Raw genomic sequence first — 14,867 nt, forward strand, 5'->3', positions numbered from 1 at the left:
GTGCGCCACCACGCCCGGCTTTTTTGTTTTGTTTTGTTTTTTCGAGTCTGTATTCTTAAAACAAGCATCTGAATACTGAGCAAAGAATACTCTAAGCAGAGCTGACAAATGGCAAACTCTGTTGTTTTCTCAGGCCCCTCTTTTGCAGCAGCAGATTTTGTTACTTGATGCTCATGTTATTGAGAAGAGCAAAAATCTCTAACTTCACAATAAAGCCGTCCCAACCTCTAATGACACCATTGCCCCGTTAATACTAACACACTGGCTATTTGTCTTGGAGAGATTTTAGTTAAGGATGGGCGATGTGTGTTCCAGAAGTCTGTATCACTAATTTCATGGCAAAGATGTAACATATGCTGCTCAGAGAAGGCAGCCGCCTCCCAACAACCTCTCAGGCCACGTCCCTGCATTAAGTGACAGCACAATTCTGCTGCCTTTGTCTTGCTCCTTACTCTAGCCATGCCTTTGTCTTTCTTTTTGTGAGACAGGTTCTCATGTACTCCAGGCTGACTTCAAACTCCTTTATAGAGATAAAGACAGAATGACTTTCATGTCCTGATCCTTCTGTCTTCTCCATCTTTCAAGGATTAAAGACATAAACTATCACACCTAATTTTATGTGGAGCAGGGGACAAAACCCACGGCTTCCTGCACATTAGCCAAGGACTCTAAAAACTGAGTTCTATCTCCATCCCTGATTTATTTTTACTTTCTTCTTCTAACAATATTTTGCAGACTTCCGATTTCTGTTATCCTAGAATTTAAAATGCCCATTCATAGTAGAGCATTTCATCTGACACCGTCCTTCTGACTCAGAGCATCAACATCCTAGGCAAGCAGTCTACACTGAGCCGCATCTCTAATCCAGGAAGTAAATTTGAGAGTAGATAGTATTTTATGATCTTGTCCTTGAGCTCTTAAAAGCTCTCAGGTCAGAAGCAGTTGTAATCGCTGTTTGCCCTTAGTTACCATGAGGGCTAGGTGGACAAGGACTATGGGAGCAGGCCAGCTTTCCACTGTTTTTCTCCAACTCCAAGACAGGGTCAAGACTGGTCACTGAGAGCTAGGCATAGTGTACACCTTTAACCCGGCACCTGGGAGTCAGGGGCCATCGAATCTTTGTGAGTGAGGCCAGGCAAGTCTCCATAGTGAATTTCAGTACAGTCCAAGCTACAGAGTGAGACCCTGTCTCGAAATAGCCACCCCCACACACATTTAAAGAAAAAAAGGTCACCAAGGACAGAAGCCATAATGCTCCTACCTTGAAAACAAGCACAGTTCGGTGATGCCTGACCTGACCTTCAGGTAGTCAGTGAGCATTTAACAGTCTAACTTTCATGATTACTTCAATTATCTGCAATGTTATGATCTGGTAAGTTCTTTTATTGTTTACATTTCCTTATACAATATAATTCAAAATAATGAGATCCAATCCAGGATTAACTTATTTCTTCCAGATTAGAATTGCCCTTCTAGATCTAGAAACTGCCCTTTGAACTAGAAATACTAATTATTCTCTGAGTCCCATGGTCTGCAAGATGGAGGCAAATCTAGGGCAGGTTAATAAACAAATCTGTAGCCAGTGATTCTCTTTAACGAATGAAGATAGAAAGGAATAAAGTTGTTTTAAAAGCGTATTACAAGAAAATTGAGTTTTCAGTGGTTGAGCATTTACTTAGCATGTACAAAGCCCTGGGCTCCACCTTAGTGCATGTACTTATGCAGTCTGTGTGATTTTTAAAAAGTTAATATAAAAGAATGAGGTAGGGGACATAGATGGGTGTAGTTAGAGCAAACAGTGGTAACAATTATGGGCTCCATAATGTTCTGAGCTCATGGTGTGCGTACAGACAGTGGCCCCCTAAAACTGTAATGGAACTGGAATTCCTACTGCCTACTACCATGGTGACCAGCGGCTCAGCGCATCCCTCCCTGCTTGTGGTAATATCAGAACAAATAATCCTAAGCGTCCACCTTGCAGAAGTGCAACAAATACAGCCGGTACTTGGCAGCAGCAGTGAGTGATCCCAAAACTGTGACACATCACGGCAACACATCATCTACACTACTGTTTACACACTGTCTACACTACCGTTTTCACTCTTCTGCACTGCACCCCTGCTGGCCCACAGTCAATGCTTGTGTAAATACAGCGTTAGTATAACAAACTGTCTTTGTGATATATTTTAATGTGGTCAGGTGACACAACTGGACTTAGCCAGGAGTTTTTAAAATCTGTTATGTCTAGGCACATTAAGATAGTCACCAGTCCTCCAAAGGTCTTTGGATAGTAATTCAGAAACTGTACTGGAAATTTGGAGATATGCAAAAATGGGCCCAAATAAAGAAATATGGCCTATGCTGGGCAGTGGTGGCGCACGCCTTTAGTCCCAGCACTTGGGAGGCAGAGGCAGGCGGATTTCTGAGTTCGAGGCCAGCCTGGTCTACAGAGTGAGTTCCAGGCCAGCCAGGACTACACAGAGAAACCCTGTCTCGAAAAACCAAAACCAAACCAAACCAAAAAAAAAAAAAAAAAAAGACCAACCAACCAACCAACCAGCCCGATAAACCCCGTTTAACATGGGATGAGGGATGGGGACGGTCTTCTCAGACGTTTTGTTTTTGTTGCAATGCACACTGCAGAAGCTGCAGTGATCACAAACGTAACATAAAGTCAAAGGTCATTTCTGCTGACTAGATTAAGTAGAATTTGTCCCTACTACAGTTCATTTGGATTTTCTTCTCCCAGAAGACTAAGGGGACTAAAACATTTGCATTTTGGCTAAAAACCGACAACAAAGGTCCATTTGAAGAACAACTGGGGCAGCTGAGCACTCAGGCATCAAAGCATCATACTGTAAGGGGCAGGGGAGTACACTGCTCAGCTGACACAATTCTGTGCCCTCAAAGAGCACACATGCATTTTTAAATATCATGTCAAATAAGACATCTGTGCATTAGTTTCTCCATTACACTGGCACAGACTGAAAGCCAGGCTACCAGCAGCGCAGCACAACCACCGGTATTTCTAGGTTAGCAGAGAAAGAAAGAAGCCTTTGAACTTCCCATCACACAAAATCAAGAAAACTTAAAACGTGTGATCAACACATACCCATAAAAGCATCCCCAAGTGGTTTACGGTAAGTGTTTAACTCAACAGTAAAAGAGTCAAAGGCATATACCATACACATACCACAACCCATTCTGCAGTTTATCAAGTCAATCAAGTACCACTTTTGGACGGCAGAATTCAGCAGCATCAATTTCCTGTAAAGGTGTGTGTGACTGCATCAGGTTTTAAACCTAAGACTATTAAGGAAAGGTTCTACCACCCACCATGAAAGGCTAATGCCTGACGTTGCATAGGTGTGACTGCCTCAATAAAGAGAGAAGTCTGACTTATAAACCAACAGAGGCCTTTAAGTGGCATGTCACAAACAAGTCAATCAAAATCTGTTATCCTCTCTCTCCTCACTCTCCCTGAGACAAGAGTTTTGCTATGCAGTCCATACTGGCTTACAACTCAGGATCCTCCTGCCTCTGGCACCTGGGTGCCAGGTTACAAATGTCCATGACCACACACTGTTTACACGGTATCTTTTCAAAGTTTGCTTCATCTTTAATTTGCAGTTCAAGAAGGGCGACTGTGCCACTAACGTGCCTATGGCTATAACTCCCACTTAAGGATATGGTAAGGAATTTTCTAACCCTAACAGTCAGTACTGTGGATTGAAACCAGAGCCCCACACATGCTACACAAGTGGTCTACCGTTGAATTATGGCCTCAGGATCCCCACCTTTCCCAAGCTATTTTAGAGCATGGTATTTTCAAGCTGCCCAGGCTGGCCTTGAACAAGCGATCTTCCTGCCTTAGATTTCCTAGTAGCTGGGAGTATGCCCGAGTAAGTATTCAGCGCTGGGGATAGATCCCTGGGCCTTCAACCTGGAAAGAACAGGCTCTGTGCACTAAGCCACACACACAGCTTACCCATCTGACTTTAAATGGCTGGCACACATTTCTCTAGTACACACTCATCTCCACCTACCTAGTCCACAAGCAGCATTTCTTAGCCCCACACCCACGCCATGCTTAATTACCCTCCGAGTTCCTCATCCTCCTGGCTCAGCTTCTAGAAACTGATTTATGAACAGGAAATAGAATCTGAGTAATATCGCCGAAGAACAAAAGGAGGATCACACTGGGTAGACGCGTAGATTTTTTGTGTGTGTGCGTGTGTGGTTAAATCTGAAGGAATTGGTACACAAATCTCGTCTTTGTTTACAAGGTCGCCTAAAGGACCTCTGCCCTATGATCATTTGGATATGCAAGGCAAACAGGAAGCTGCCAGTGATAATGACTGGGAGTCAGGGTTGGTTCAGCTACAAGTTCCTTTGCCTTGCTGCCCAGGACCGTGTACGTTTCTCAGGTTCCAAGAAGGATTGTCTGTACTACCGAGCACATCCCTAATAAACCCTTTCAGTTGAACAGTATGACCGGCACAGTGACCACAGATACCAGTCATGACCATGACGCTGTCTTCCGCGTGTCTTAGGCAGTAGGATAATAGGTTACCACAGGAGGTATGAGGTGTCCTGGAGTTCCAGGAATTAGCAACTCATCAAGATGTCAATAACTGAGTGAGCCTCAACAAGGTGTCAAGAACCATGTCTGTGTGTGTGTGTGTGTCGGGGTCCTGTTAAGGACACTCTGGATGGACTGTGGAGCAGTGTGCATCCTAAAAGTTCTACATGATCACTGTACTGAGCATTAGCCTTAGTGGTCTTTCTCCAAATACTAGATCGTACCTCCTTCGTATATCTTTTGCCCTGAATCTGGACGTGTCCTGCTCTCCGGAACCGTGAGACACTCCCTCCCGCTCCAGGGACTCTCCCCTCCCCAGGGCCAGGAGCAGGGGCAGGGCCAGGGCCAGGGAGAGTCGGGCGGCGTACCCTGTTCTCCAGCTCCGCGGGGAACTTGGTCTGGAACTGGCAGCGCGTGCCGCTGCTGTAGTCTCGCTGAATGAACACCTTCCCGGACACCGGCGCCTGCTGCGGCCTCATGGCGAGGACAGGACCAGGCGCTCTGCGAGTTCGGGCAAGACACGGGGTCAGATGGCCGGCCTAGAGCCGGCTCTCCGGCCCGCCAGCCCTTCGGAGCCACCCACCGCCCAAAGACGCCCCAGGCCTGCCCCCTCGCCGGTCCCCTTCGCTCATGGCTGTCGCCGAGGGCCTCCAAGCTACCCAAGCCCGGGACCCGTGCCCCCCCACATCCTGGCTCGGCCCTGGAAACACAAACCCGCCTCCTCGGCCCTCCAGCAGCTGTCGCGCCACCTCCGGCGCCGCTTACGTCTTGTCGCAAAAAAAAAAAAAAAAGCCCAGCCTCTCCCGTACACCGTCTGCGCCGCCCGTTGACACCCCGCCCCCTCCGGCCGTAAAGTGACACCTCCGCGGCTGCGCGCTGCGGTGAGGTGCGCCGTGGCTGGGAGCGAAGTCTTCCTAGTGTAGGCGGATGAAGTCCTTCCGGGCGGAAGAAGAAGAGGAGGTGGATGTGATCGGTGGATCCGGGAGTTCCGGGAAAGACGCTGGGGTTAGAGACTTGGGATTCCCTGTTGGTTGTGGTGAAGTGGTTTGTGGTCACAGGAGTAGTTCCCATCTTGAGTATGCGTTCCGGCTTTCATGTGGGTTGCCCCACCTCGCTCCACAAAAACAACCGTCACTCTCCAATTCCAACAGACAGACTGTTCACCTCCTACATTTACAACCACAAAGCACATCACTGGAGATGCATTTGGCCCTTGGTACCCTCTTGAGCGAGAGGGAGGAGAATAGTATTCTCCTGCACCCCTCCTCCAATTCTTCTTGAGGTGTTGGCTCTTTTCATCCCAGAGACATATATATGTACACCAGCTATACCTGCTTAGGTGACCAGACTGGACCTACAGTTCTCTCTCATTGGTCCCCACTTTACTGACCGTATCTTTGCAAGACATCCAGAAAACCCCTTTGCACGTCTGGTGGTGGTGATGTTTTAGTACAACTTTTTAGTATCACTGATAATTGATTAGATTGTCACGATAATTGATTTCTCTTTTGGGGTTTTAAAAATAGCATCCAAAAAAAAAAAAAAAAATCCTAGCATGGGGGTGGGGGCAGGGCAGAGGCTGCTCCACTTCCTGGTGATCTCTGAGTTCAGGCCCACCCCAGTTTACTTAAATAGTTCCAGGCCAGCCAGGTCGACATCGTGAGACGTTGTCTCAAAAATGAATAGCTTTGTCCCAATAAAGGGTGTATAACGTGGACACAATTTGTTAACATCAACCATGTTCATGCCCTTAAACCATCAGTACAATCAAGATAATAAACTCCACCCCTAGAATAAACACTTTCTTATTCTCTACAGTCATCCCTTTCAGCCATTCAGCAGACCCCTTTGCCCAGTACTAACCTTTCTGTCACTAGAAACAAACTTGTGTTTTCTTAACTTTCACTTAAATGGAGTCAGAGTTTTTGGTCTTGTTCTTATTGTATAGATTATACTGAGATTCCTCTGTTGTGTCATACGTAATTTCATGTGTTTGACTTTCCCCATGTATTCATTCATGTACTGTCTCAGGGTTTCCATTCCTGTGAAGGGCCACCATGACCAAGGTTCTTATTAAGGACAACAATTAATTGGGGCTGGCTTACTGGTTCTGAGGTTCAGTCCATCGTCATCATGGTGGGAAGCATGGCAGCATCCAGGCAGGGATGGTGCTGGAGAAGGAACTGAAAGTTCCAAAGGCAAACAGGACAAGATAAGCTTCCAGGCAGCTAGGAGGAGGGTCTCCAAGACCACCCCCAAAGTAACGCAGTTCCTCCAAGATGGCCACACCCACTCCAACAAGGCCACACCTCCAAATAGTGCCACTCCCTGGATCAAGTATATTGAAACCACCACATTAGTTGATAGACAGGAAATTTCCAGTTTTAATATTGCAAATATAGCTTCTATAGAATTAACCTACACGTCTGTGTATGGTTTGTTGTTTTGTTTTTTAAAGAGGTTGAGATTTCTTTCTTTTTTTTTTTTTTTTTTTTTTTTTTTTTTTTTGAGACAGGGTTTCTCTGTGTAGCCCTGGCTGTCCTGGAACTCACTCCTCTCTAGACCAGGCTGGCCTCGAACTCAGAAATTTGCCTGTCTCTGCCTCCCAAGTGCTGGGACTAAAGGCGTGCGCCACCATGCCCGGCTTCATTTTATTTTTGTTGGTGAATCCTGTAAAGGCATTTTTTTCCTTTCTAATTTTATAAACTTTATTATTAACAGGCTTGCAAATAAATAAAGAGAACACACACCAAAATTAGCCAGAGCCCAAATCTATACAAATAAACTTGCATACAGTTAAAAGTGACACCAGAACAGAAGCTGTGGAGCTTCACATTAAATCTTACACTTTCAGTATCTAATGTATCTTATGCACTTACTGACTACACAAAACAATAATAACAAAACTAATCATCATCTGCATCCTTGGTAGACTCAGGATAGGTTTATTTTTCATAGTACCTTGACTTGGTTTGCAAACCACGTCAGTTAAGGCAACTAATTCTGTCTCTGGAAAGCCATCAGACTTATCTGAGAGGACGTTAGCCAGCTGTTCTGCTGCCCTTACCCTGGCCCACAAGTTTTATATGAGGAAAACAGGAATACAAGCATGACAATAAGAAAATGGATGAAGTGATTAGCATTCAGCATACAAGAACAAAACAGCATTAGGAGAAAAGTGACTTCAATATGCTGCTGCTGTCTTGGTAACAGAACAAAAAAGGAGGCCCCCTTTCCCCCTAGTTTCTAATTGAAAAATTCATACAATATATTCTGATCATGGTTTCCCTTCCCCTGAATCTTCCCAGATCTTCCTCACATCTCTAACCAATCCAACTCAAAGCCCTTTCTTTTGTGAGAGAATGGACAAATACCACCTCCACAGAAATCCAGAAGAAATGTACACACAAACAAACCCCACAAACCCACCAAATCAGAAACCATAACATACAAGCAAGAGACCAATAAAACAAGATGATACAAAAGTCTACAAAAATACCATCGAGTTGGTTTAAGTGTTGGCCATCCACTGTTAGGCATTGGGCCTGATATCGGAGAGAACCAATTTTTCCTTTGCTAGAGAGCATCAGTGGCAGATAGCTTCTTGGTTAGGGGTGAGAAATCATGTCCAATTTCCCTCTCAGTACTGGGAGCCATCTCTTTTGAACCTGTGCAGACCCTGTTCATGCTGCCACAGTTTCTGTTGTATCTGAAGACACTGTTTCCTTGGGGTCATCTATCCCATCTCTTAAATATTCTGGCCCCCTCTTCTGCATCGATCCCTAAGCCTCTCGGGAAGAGGTTTAATCAAGACACCCTATTTAGGGCTGGTGAGATGGCTCAGTGGGAAAGAGCACCCGACAGCTCTTCCAAAGGTCCTGAGTTCAAATCCCAGCAACCACATGGTGGCTCACAACCAACCGTAACGAGATTTGACTCCCTCTTCTGGAGTGTCTGAAGACAGCTACACTGTACTTACATATAATAAATAAATAAATCTTTAAAAAAAAAAAAAGACACCCTATTTAGAACCGAGTGTTCCAAAATCCTCACTGCCTGCATATTTGGCCAGTTGTGGGTCTCTAGGTTAGTTCTCTGATGATGGCTGATCAAGGCACTGATGGGTATAGCAGAAGGTCATTAGAAGTAACCTATGAATGTAGTAATATTGTTCCTTTAGCAGAACAATAGTTTTTGGTTCTCCCTTAAGCCCATGGTCTAGCTAGTCCCAGGTTCCTAGTGACCAGAGCAGTGTCAGGCATGGGTTCCATTACGTGCTGTGGGCCTTAAATCCAATCAGAGAGTGATTGGTTGCTCCCACAACGTTTGTGCCACCACCATGTATCATGGACTCAGGTCACCATGGTAGATTTCAGGGTTTGCAGCTAGGATGGTCGTTAAACTTTCTCCTCTGGTAGTGTGCAGGGTACATTCCAGGACCAGGAGAATTAGTCAGTAGTAGTAAAGGTACCAGCTCCATTTCTCTGTATTCAATGACATCTATAAATATTGTCTTCAGCAAACCATCAGTTTGTGGAGAACAAATAACAGCCTTGGAAATAGCCTGAGATGTTTGGAACTTTTTATGGGACCTCTTTAGCCAACGACTCAACCAGATGTAACCCATTCTGGGCACTGGATATTTTTCTTGGTGGGGGAAAGATGTCTAGTTGGGGCCCTGTCTCCCACATTGTTTGGTGACTCTATTTGGATTTCTTTCAGATACCCATGTATCTTAGGAAGCGTCTACAGCAGTAGTGACCTCACAAATGGCTCTTAGTGTTCGTTACCCCCCCCCCCATGTTCCCTTTCTTACCCCTTTAATCCACCCTCTTCCCCATTCCTATCACTCCGGCCTCTACCCCGTCTCTCTATAACTATCCTATTTTCTCTTCCTTGGGGATCATCACTCTCTTCTAGTCCCTTACTTGATACCTAACCTCTGTGGTAATATGGGTTACAGCACACCTATCGAAGGCTTGAAAGGTACAGTATGGATGTACGTTTTATTTTACGTTATTGAGGGAGGGTCTCATTTAGCCCAGGCTAGCCTCCAGTCTTCATCTCTGCTTTTCAAGTGTCAAGATTACAGGCACACTTGTTGAATGTGTTTGTTTTCAGATTTAGCTTTATTATCTTAAATTATGTGTATCAGAGTGTATGTGTATGGCCAGAGTTGTGGACTCCTCCTGTACCTGGAGTTGCATGTGGTTATTAGTCACCTGATGTGGGTGCTAGGAACTGAACTTGGATCCTTTTCAAGATCATCGTCCTGGTTAGTTTTATGTCAGTCTGACACACGCTAGTCATATTGTTCTCAATCTGTGAGCCAAGAACCCCACAGGGATAAGGGATATGAAGTAACAGTGACATAATTTTATGTCTGAGGGGGTCACCACAACATGAGGAACTACTAAAGGGTCGAAGCATCAGGGAGGTTGAGAACCAAGGTTAAGAAAACGCCTCCATAAGACCCAGCTGCAGGGCATTTCCTCACTCAGCGATCAATGGCGAGGGCCCAACCCATAGTGGTTTGTGCTTTCCTGGCCTGACGGGCCTGGGTTCTATAAGGAAGCAGATTGAGCAAGACATGGTGAACAAGCCAATAAGCAGCATCCCTCCGTGGCCTCTGCTTTAGCTCCTGCTCCAGATTTCTGTCCTGTTTGGGTTCTGTCTTAGCTTTCTTCAATGATGGACCACTGCATGGAAGTGTAAGCCACTTTTCTTCACAACTTGCTTTTGGGTCCTGGTGTCACAGCAATAGTCACCTTGATAAAGACAAACAGTAAGCACTCACTGCCACCGAACTATCTCCCTAGTCTCTTCCCTCTGAAGACTGGAGAAATGTTTATGAATGTTTAGGTTAGAATACATCTTAATAGGTTCCATTGTTTGGTGTGTGTACAGTAGTCAGTATTCTATCAGTGTACTGAAATATCTGACACGGGCTTCTCACACAATAAAGAGCTGTTTATTTTAGTCACAACTTTGGAAGTTGGAGTCCAAGATTGGGTAGCTCCATTGATTCAGTCCCTCTGCAGTAGATGGCACATCCTAAGGCAGTGGTTCTAAACCTTCCTAATTCCATAACCCTTTAATACAGCTCCTCATGTTGTGGGTGACCTTCAACAATAAAATTATTTCTGTAGCTACTTCATAATTGTAATTTTACTATGGTTATGAATTGTAGTGTAAATATCTGATTTCTGATGGTCTTAGGTGATCCCTGCGAAAGGGTTGTCCAATCTCTGAAAGGTTCCTGATCCACAGGTTGAGAACCGATGTTCTAAGGGAATCTATTCTAACCTGGAAAGCAGATGAAGAAGGTGAGTGAGGTCCTACAATCCACTTTGAGGGCACGTCTCCACTGACCTAAGAAGGTCTCACAGGGCCCCATAACACACGCCCCATATCTTGAGGACCAAATCTTTACCTGTAGACAACCCCCTCTCCAGGGACACAACTCATTCCAAAACTAAAACAACGTGGTTTTTCTCTCACTGAATTTGGGGATTTGCATATTTTGAAGACAAGTCTTTCATCAGACATGTAGTTTGCAAATATTTTCCCCCTAGACTGTAGACACTGTCGTTTGCCTGTCTTAGCATGTTCATAGGCTTGAGAAAATAGTGTGCATGTGTGTCTTGAGGGCATTTTTCTGCCTACCACAAGTATGGATTGAAGCTCTCCAGTCTACTAAGACTGCAGTTTAATTTGGTTAAGTGGTTTGTATTTGAATGGGGTTGCAGCTGGACTCCAATTCTAAGCCCTCTCATCTCCTTTGCTGCTACGGAACAAAAACTTATTGTGCACTATTTTGACTAATTTTTTTCCTCTGTTACTGAATTTCTGTGTTGTGGCTTCTAATCTGCCATCCTATCAGAAGTATTGAGAAAGATCTATTTCTTATTCCTGTATTCCAGACACTGGTCTCAACTTATGTAGTTAAGGGGGGCCTTGAAGTTTTGATTTTCTTACCTCTACCTCCCAAGTGCTGGGACTACAGGTGTAGACTATTGCCAGGTTAATGGGGTGCTGGAGAGTGAACCCAGGGCTTTGTGTTTGATAAACAGGCATTTAAGCAACTTAGAGACATTCTTCGCTGTTAAATTGTACATAGTAAACACAGAGACAAATATTGTTATAGAAGCATTAGGTTTCTAGGAAAATGAAGATTGAAAATGTTACCTGCTTACTTCCCATTCTGTACAGAAACCCCCCTATAACCTTTCCATATGCATCTGCATTCATTTTCTGTTGTTTTGCTAGCTTGCCTTCAAACTGCCTTCTAAATGTGTGTTTATACCTACAGTCAAATACCTCTCAGTCTTGACCAAAGAGGCTCCTCTTTGTAGTGAATGGCAGTGAATTTGGAGACTCCTGGCTGTTTAAGATGCTGAGAATAAGTGACTTTTGAGTGCTTAACCCTACACAGAACATGCATACCACTCCCAGAAGACTCAGGGAACACTGTAGAAGAGGAAGAAGAAAGAATATAAGAGCCAGGTGACAGGGAGAAAGGTTGCACAAGGCTATCTTCTGAGGATGACACAGTCATTGAAATAAACTCACACCAGCTGTGGTTGTAGGTGTGATTGCACAAGACTAGACTTGCCAGAAGTCAGGCTCATGAGGTCTTACCCCCTCCCTGGGGAACTATTAGTTATTGATTCGTGCTCAGGAGGATGAGTCATTGTCTTATACTACGTGGCCACTGGTGAGCCTGCTAGACTCCAATGATAGTTTTTGTACACATGGAAATTATATATATATAATTATATATCATATATATATATATATCATATATATCAGTTCTAATATATTCATTCTATTTTTTCTAGTGAATATATATCTGTCTATCTATCCATCCATCCATCCACCCACCCATATGGAATTTATTAGAGTGGCTTACAGGCTGTGATCCAAGTAGTCTAACAATGGCTGCCTACTAATGGAAAATTCAAGAATCTAGTTCAGTCCACAAAGCTGAATGTCTCAGCTGGTTTTCAGTATATATACCTTAATCCCAAAGAGATAGGCTCTAGTGCCAATGAGGGAATAAAATTGTCAGAGAGAGTGAGAGAAAGCAGTCAAAGAATAAGAGCTTCCTTCGTCCATGTCCTGTATAGAGGCTACCAGCAGAAGGTATAGCCCAGATTAAAGATAGCTCTCCCTGCCTCAAAAGATCTAGATTAAAGCCGGGTCTTCCCACATAAGTGATTTTAATTAAGAAAAATCCCTTACAAGTGTACCCAGTTGCTTGAATTTTAGTTCCAGATGTAGTCAAGAACTGACAACCAAGAGCCATCACATTAATCTGTATTGTGTAAAACTGTAGTTTTTCAGGCTACACTTTCCCTGAAAGACTGCTCTGTTTCTATCAACCTGCGTCTAAAACCTCTTAAACTGTAGTGCATTCTTGTCAACTTACATTTATTCTGTGACTATATATGTAACAATATTTATTGGGTGCTCTGCAATGAAAGAATTAATATTAGTAATTAAGATTAAAATAAAAGAACTCCTATTTGACTTGGTCAATTACCAGTGTAAGGTGGGGTTATCTGACACATCATTGCCAGTCAAAGTACCTTATGAACCAATTGTTATTCAACAAATTCTGACATTGTCAAAAGACACAGATGAGATCATCTGAGTTTTTGGCATAGCACTTTCTTAGCAGTTCTCATGTTTCATATGAGTCCCTCTCCCAGTTACAGTCAACTACCTATAAATTCTCAGAAACATTTAAAAAATGATTCCAGTCTTAACTATTAATACTCTCAGATCACCTGTTACATATCACAGAGTAAATATATCTCATATATCATATATGTATATGTATATACACACACACATATGTATGTAAGTTACTGAATGCCCTGCAAAAGAATTAAAGAGGCTGTAGCATAATCTAAGGAGTTCAAAAGAAACTTTCCAGAGACTCAAAAAATAACTCTGTAGAGTTTGGCGATCTAGATAACAAACCCTTTTGGAGATCTGCAGGAGATGCTGCTGCAGAGTCTGTCTGCGAGGGCATAGATTTGAGTTGAGCCATAGAAGCAAGGTGTAGGATTATGAAGGGCATAGGGGCCAAGGGTAGGACTGGGTCCAGATAGACAATCACATGGAAGAATGTGTCTAAGTAGGCAAACACAGCAATTGGAGTGGGCCATGTCAGCCGTGGGATGGTAGTTAAGATGAAGCATGTAGGACATTTGGGAGTTTTCTGCCCATAGGTAGACCCATCACACACACACACACACACACACACACACACACACACGACATAATTGTGTACATATATACTACACACACACACACACAGGCACACACACAGGCACATGACATAATTGTGTACATATATACTACACACACACACACACACACACAGGCACACACACACAGGCACACACACACAGGCACACATGGAAAAACCGGCAGACAGAGGTTAGTTTGGCTGACTGTTTAGGGTTACATAGTCCAAGACATCATTGTTTTTAGGCCCATGGTGTGGCATTGATGGTGATGGGAAGTATTTGCAGAGCAGAACTGGTTGCCTCGTAGCCAGGAAGCCACAAATGGAAAGGGGATGAATGTGGTGTCTCCCTCTACCTTGCGTGAGCTCACACCGGGAAGACCTAAAGGCCTCCCTCTAGGCTCCACCTCTGAAAGCTTCTTCTGCATTTCAATGATGCAATGCAGAGGATGGCGCTTTATGAAGTGGATGTTCAAGACCCAGACCAGAAAGCTGGGCGTGGTGGCGCACGCCTTTAATCCCAGCGCTCGGGAGGCAGAGGCAGGTGTATTTCTGAGTTCGAGGCCAGCCTGGTCTACAGAGTGAGTTCCAGGACAGCCAGGGCTAAACAGAGAAACCCTGTCTCGAAAAACCAAAAAAAAAAAAAAAAACAAACAAACAAACAAAAACCCAGACCAGAGCAATACCCATTGTCTGATTCCTATTGGAGACAGACTCAACCATCCACACCCCCTCTTCATCTGACTATGTTAGGAATGAAGTTAAATAAATTATAGATGCAGTCTCCTGGCCTACCTCCTTCTTGACCTCATTGTTTAGTAACTCCAGCAAACAGAGATTATAACACGACTCTGATATGATCTCAAACCATCTACCTATGCAAGATTCAAAGTTTCATCTAATTCTCTAATGGTTCAAAAAAATTTTTTTTGTTTTTTTGTTTTTTTGAGACAGGGTTTCTCTATATATCCCTGGCTATCCTGGAACTCACTTTGTAGACCAGGCTGGCCTCGAACTCAGAAATAC

General features: G+C 44.0%; 1 protein-coding gene across 3 annotated transcripts in view; it reads right to left on the reverse strand.

The window, feature by feature from the left end:
• Golga7 (golgin A7) overlaps positions 1 to 5,357 on the reverse strand; it is a 15,962-nt gene extending 10,605 nt beyond the window's left edge. Inside the window, exons 1-2 of one of the 3 annotated variants that reach the window (XM_021218950.1) lie at positions 5,297 to 5,357; positions 4,951 to 5,083 (exon numbers count right to left, since the gene is read on the reverse strand). In XM_021218950.1, the coding sequence (XP_021074609.1) occupies positions 4,951 to 5,061 (111 nt within the window). In that variant the 5' untranslated portion in view covers positions 5,062 to 5,083; positions 5,297 to 5,357. Of the gene's footprint in view, positions 1 to 4,950 lie in introns of all 3 variants that reach the window. The other 2 variants (XM_021218951.1, XM_029532127.1) reach the window with 2 other exon arrangements.
• Between the last annotated feature and the right edge of the window lie 9,510 nt (positions 5,358 to 14,867).

Source organism: Mus pahari, chromosome 19 (assembly GCF_900095145.1).
Source record: "Mus pahari chromosome 19, PAHARI_EIJ_v1.1, whole genome shotgun sequence".
Classification (NCBI taxonomy): Eukaryota; Metazoa; Chordata; class Mammalia; order Rodentia; family Muridae; genus Mus; species Mus pahari.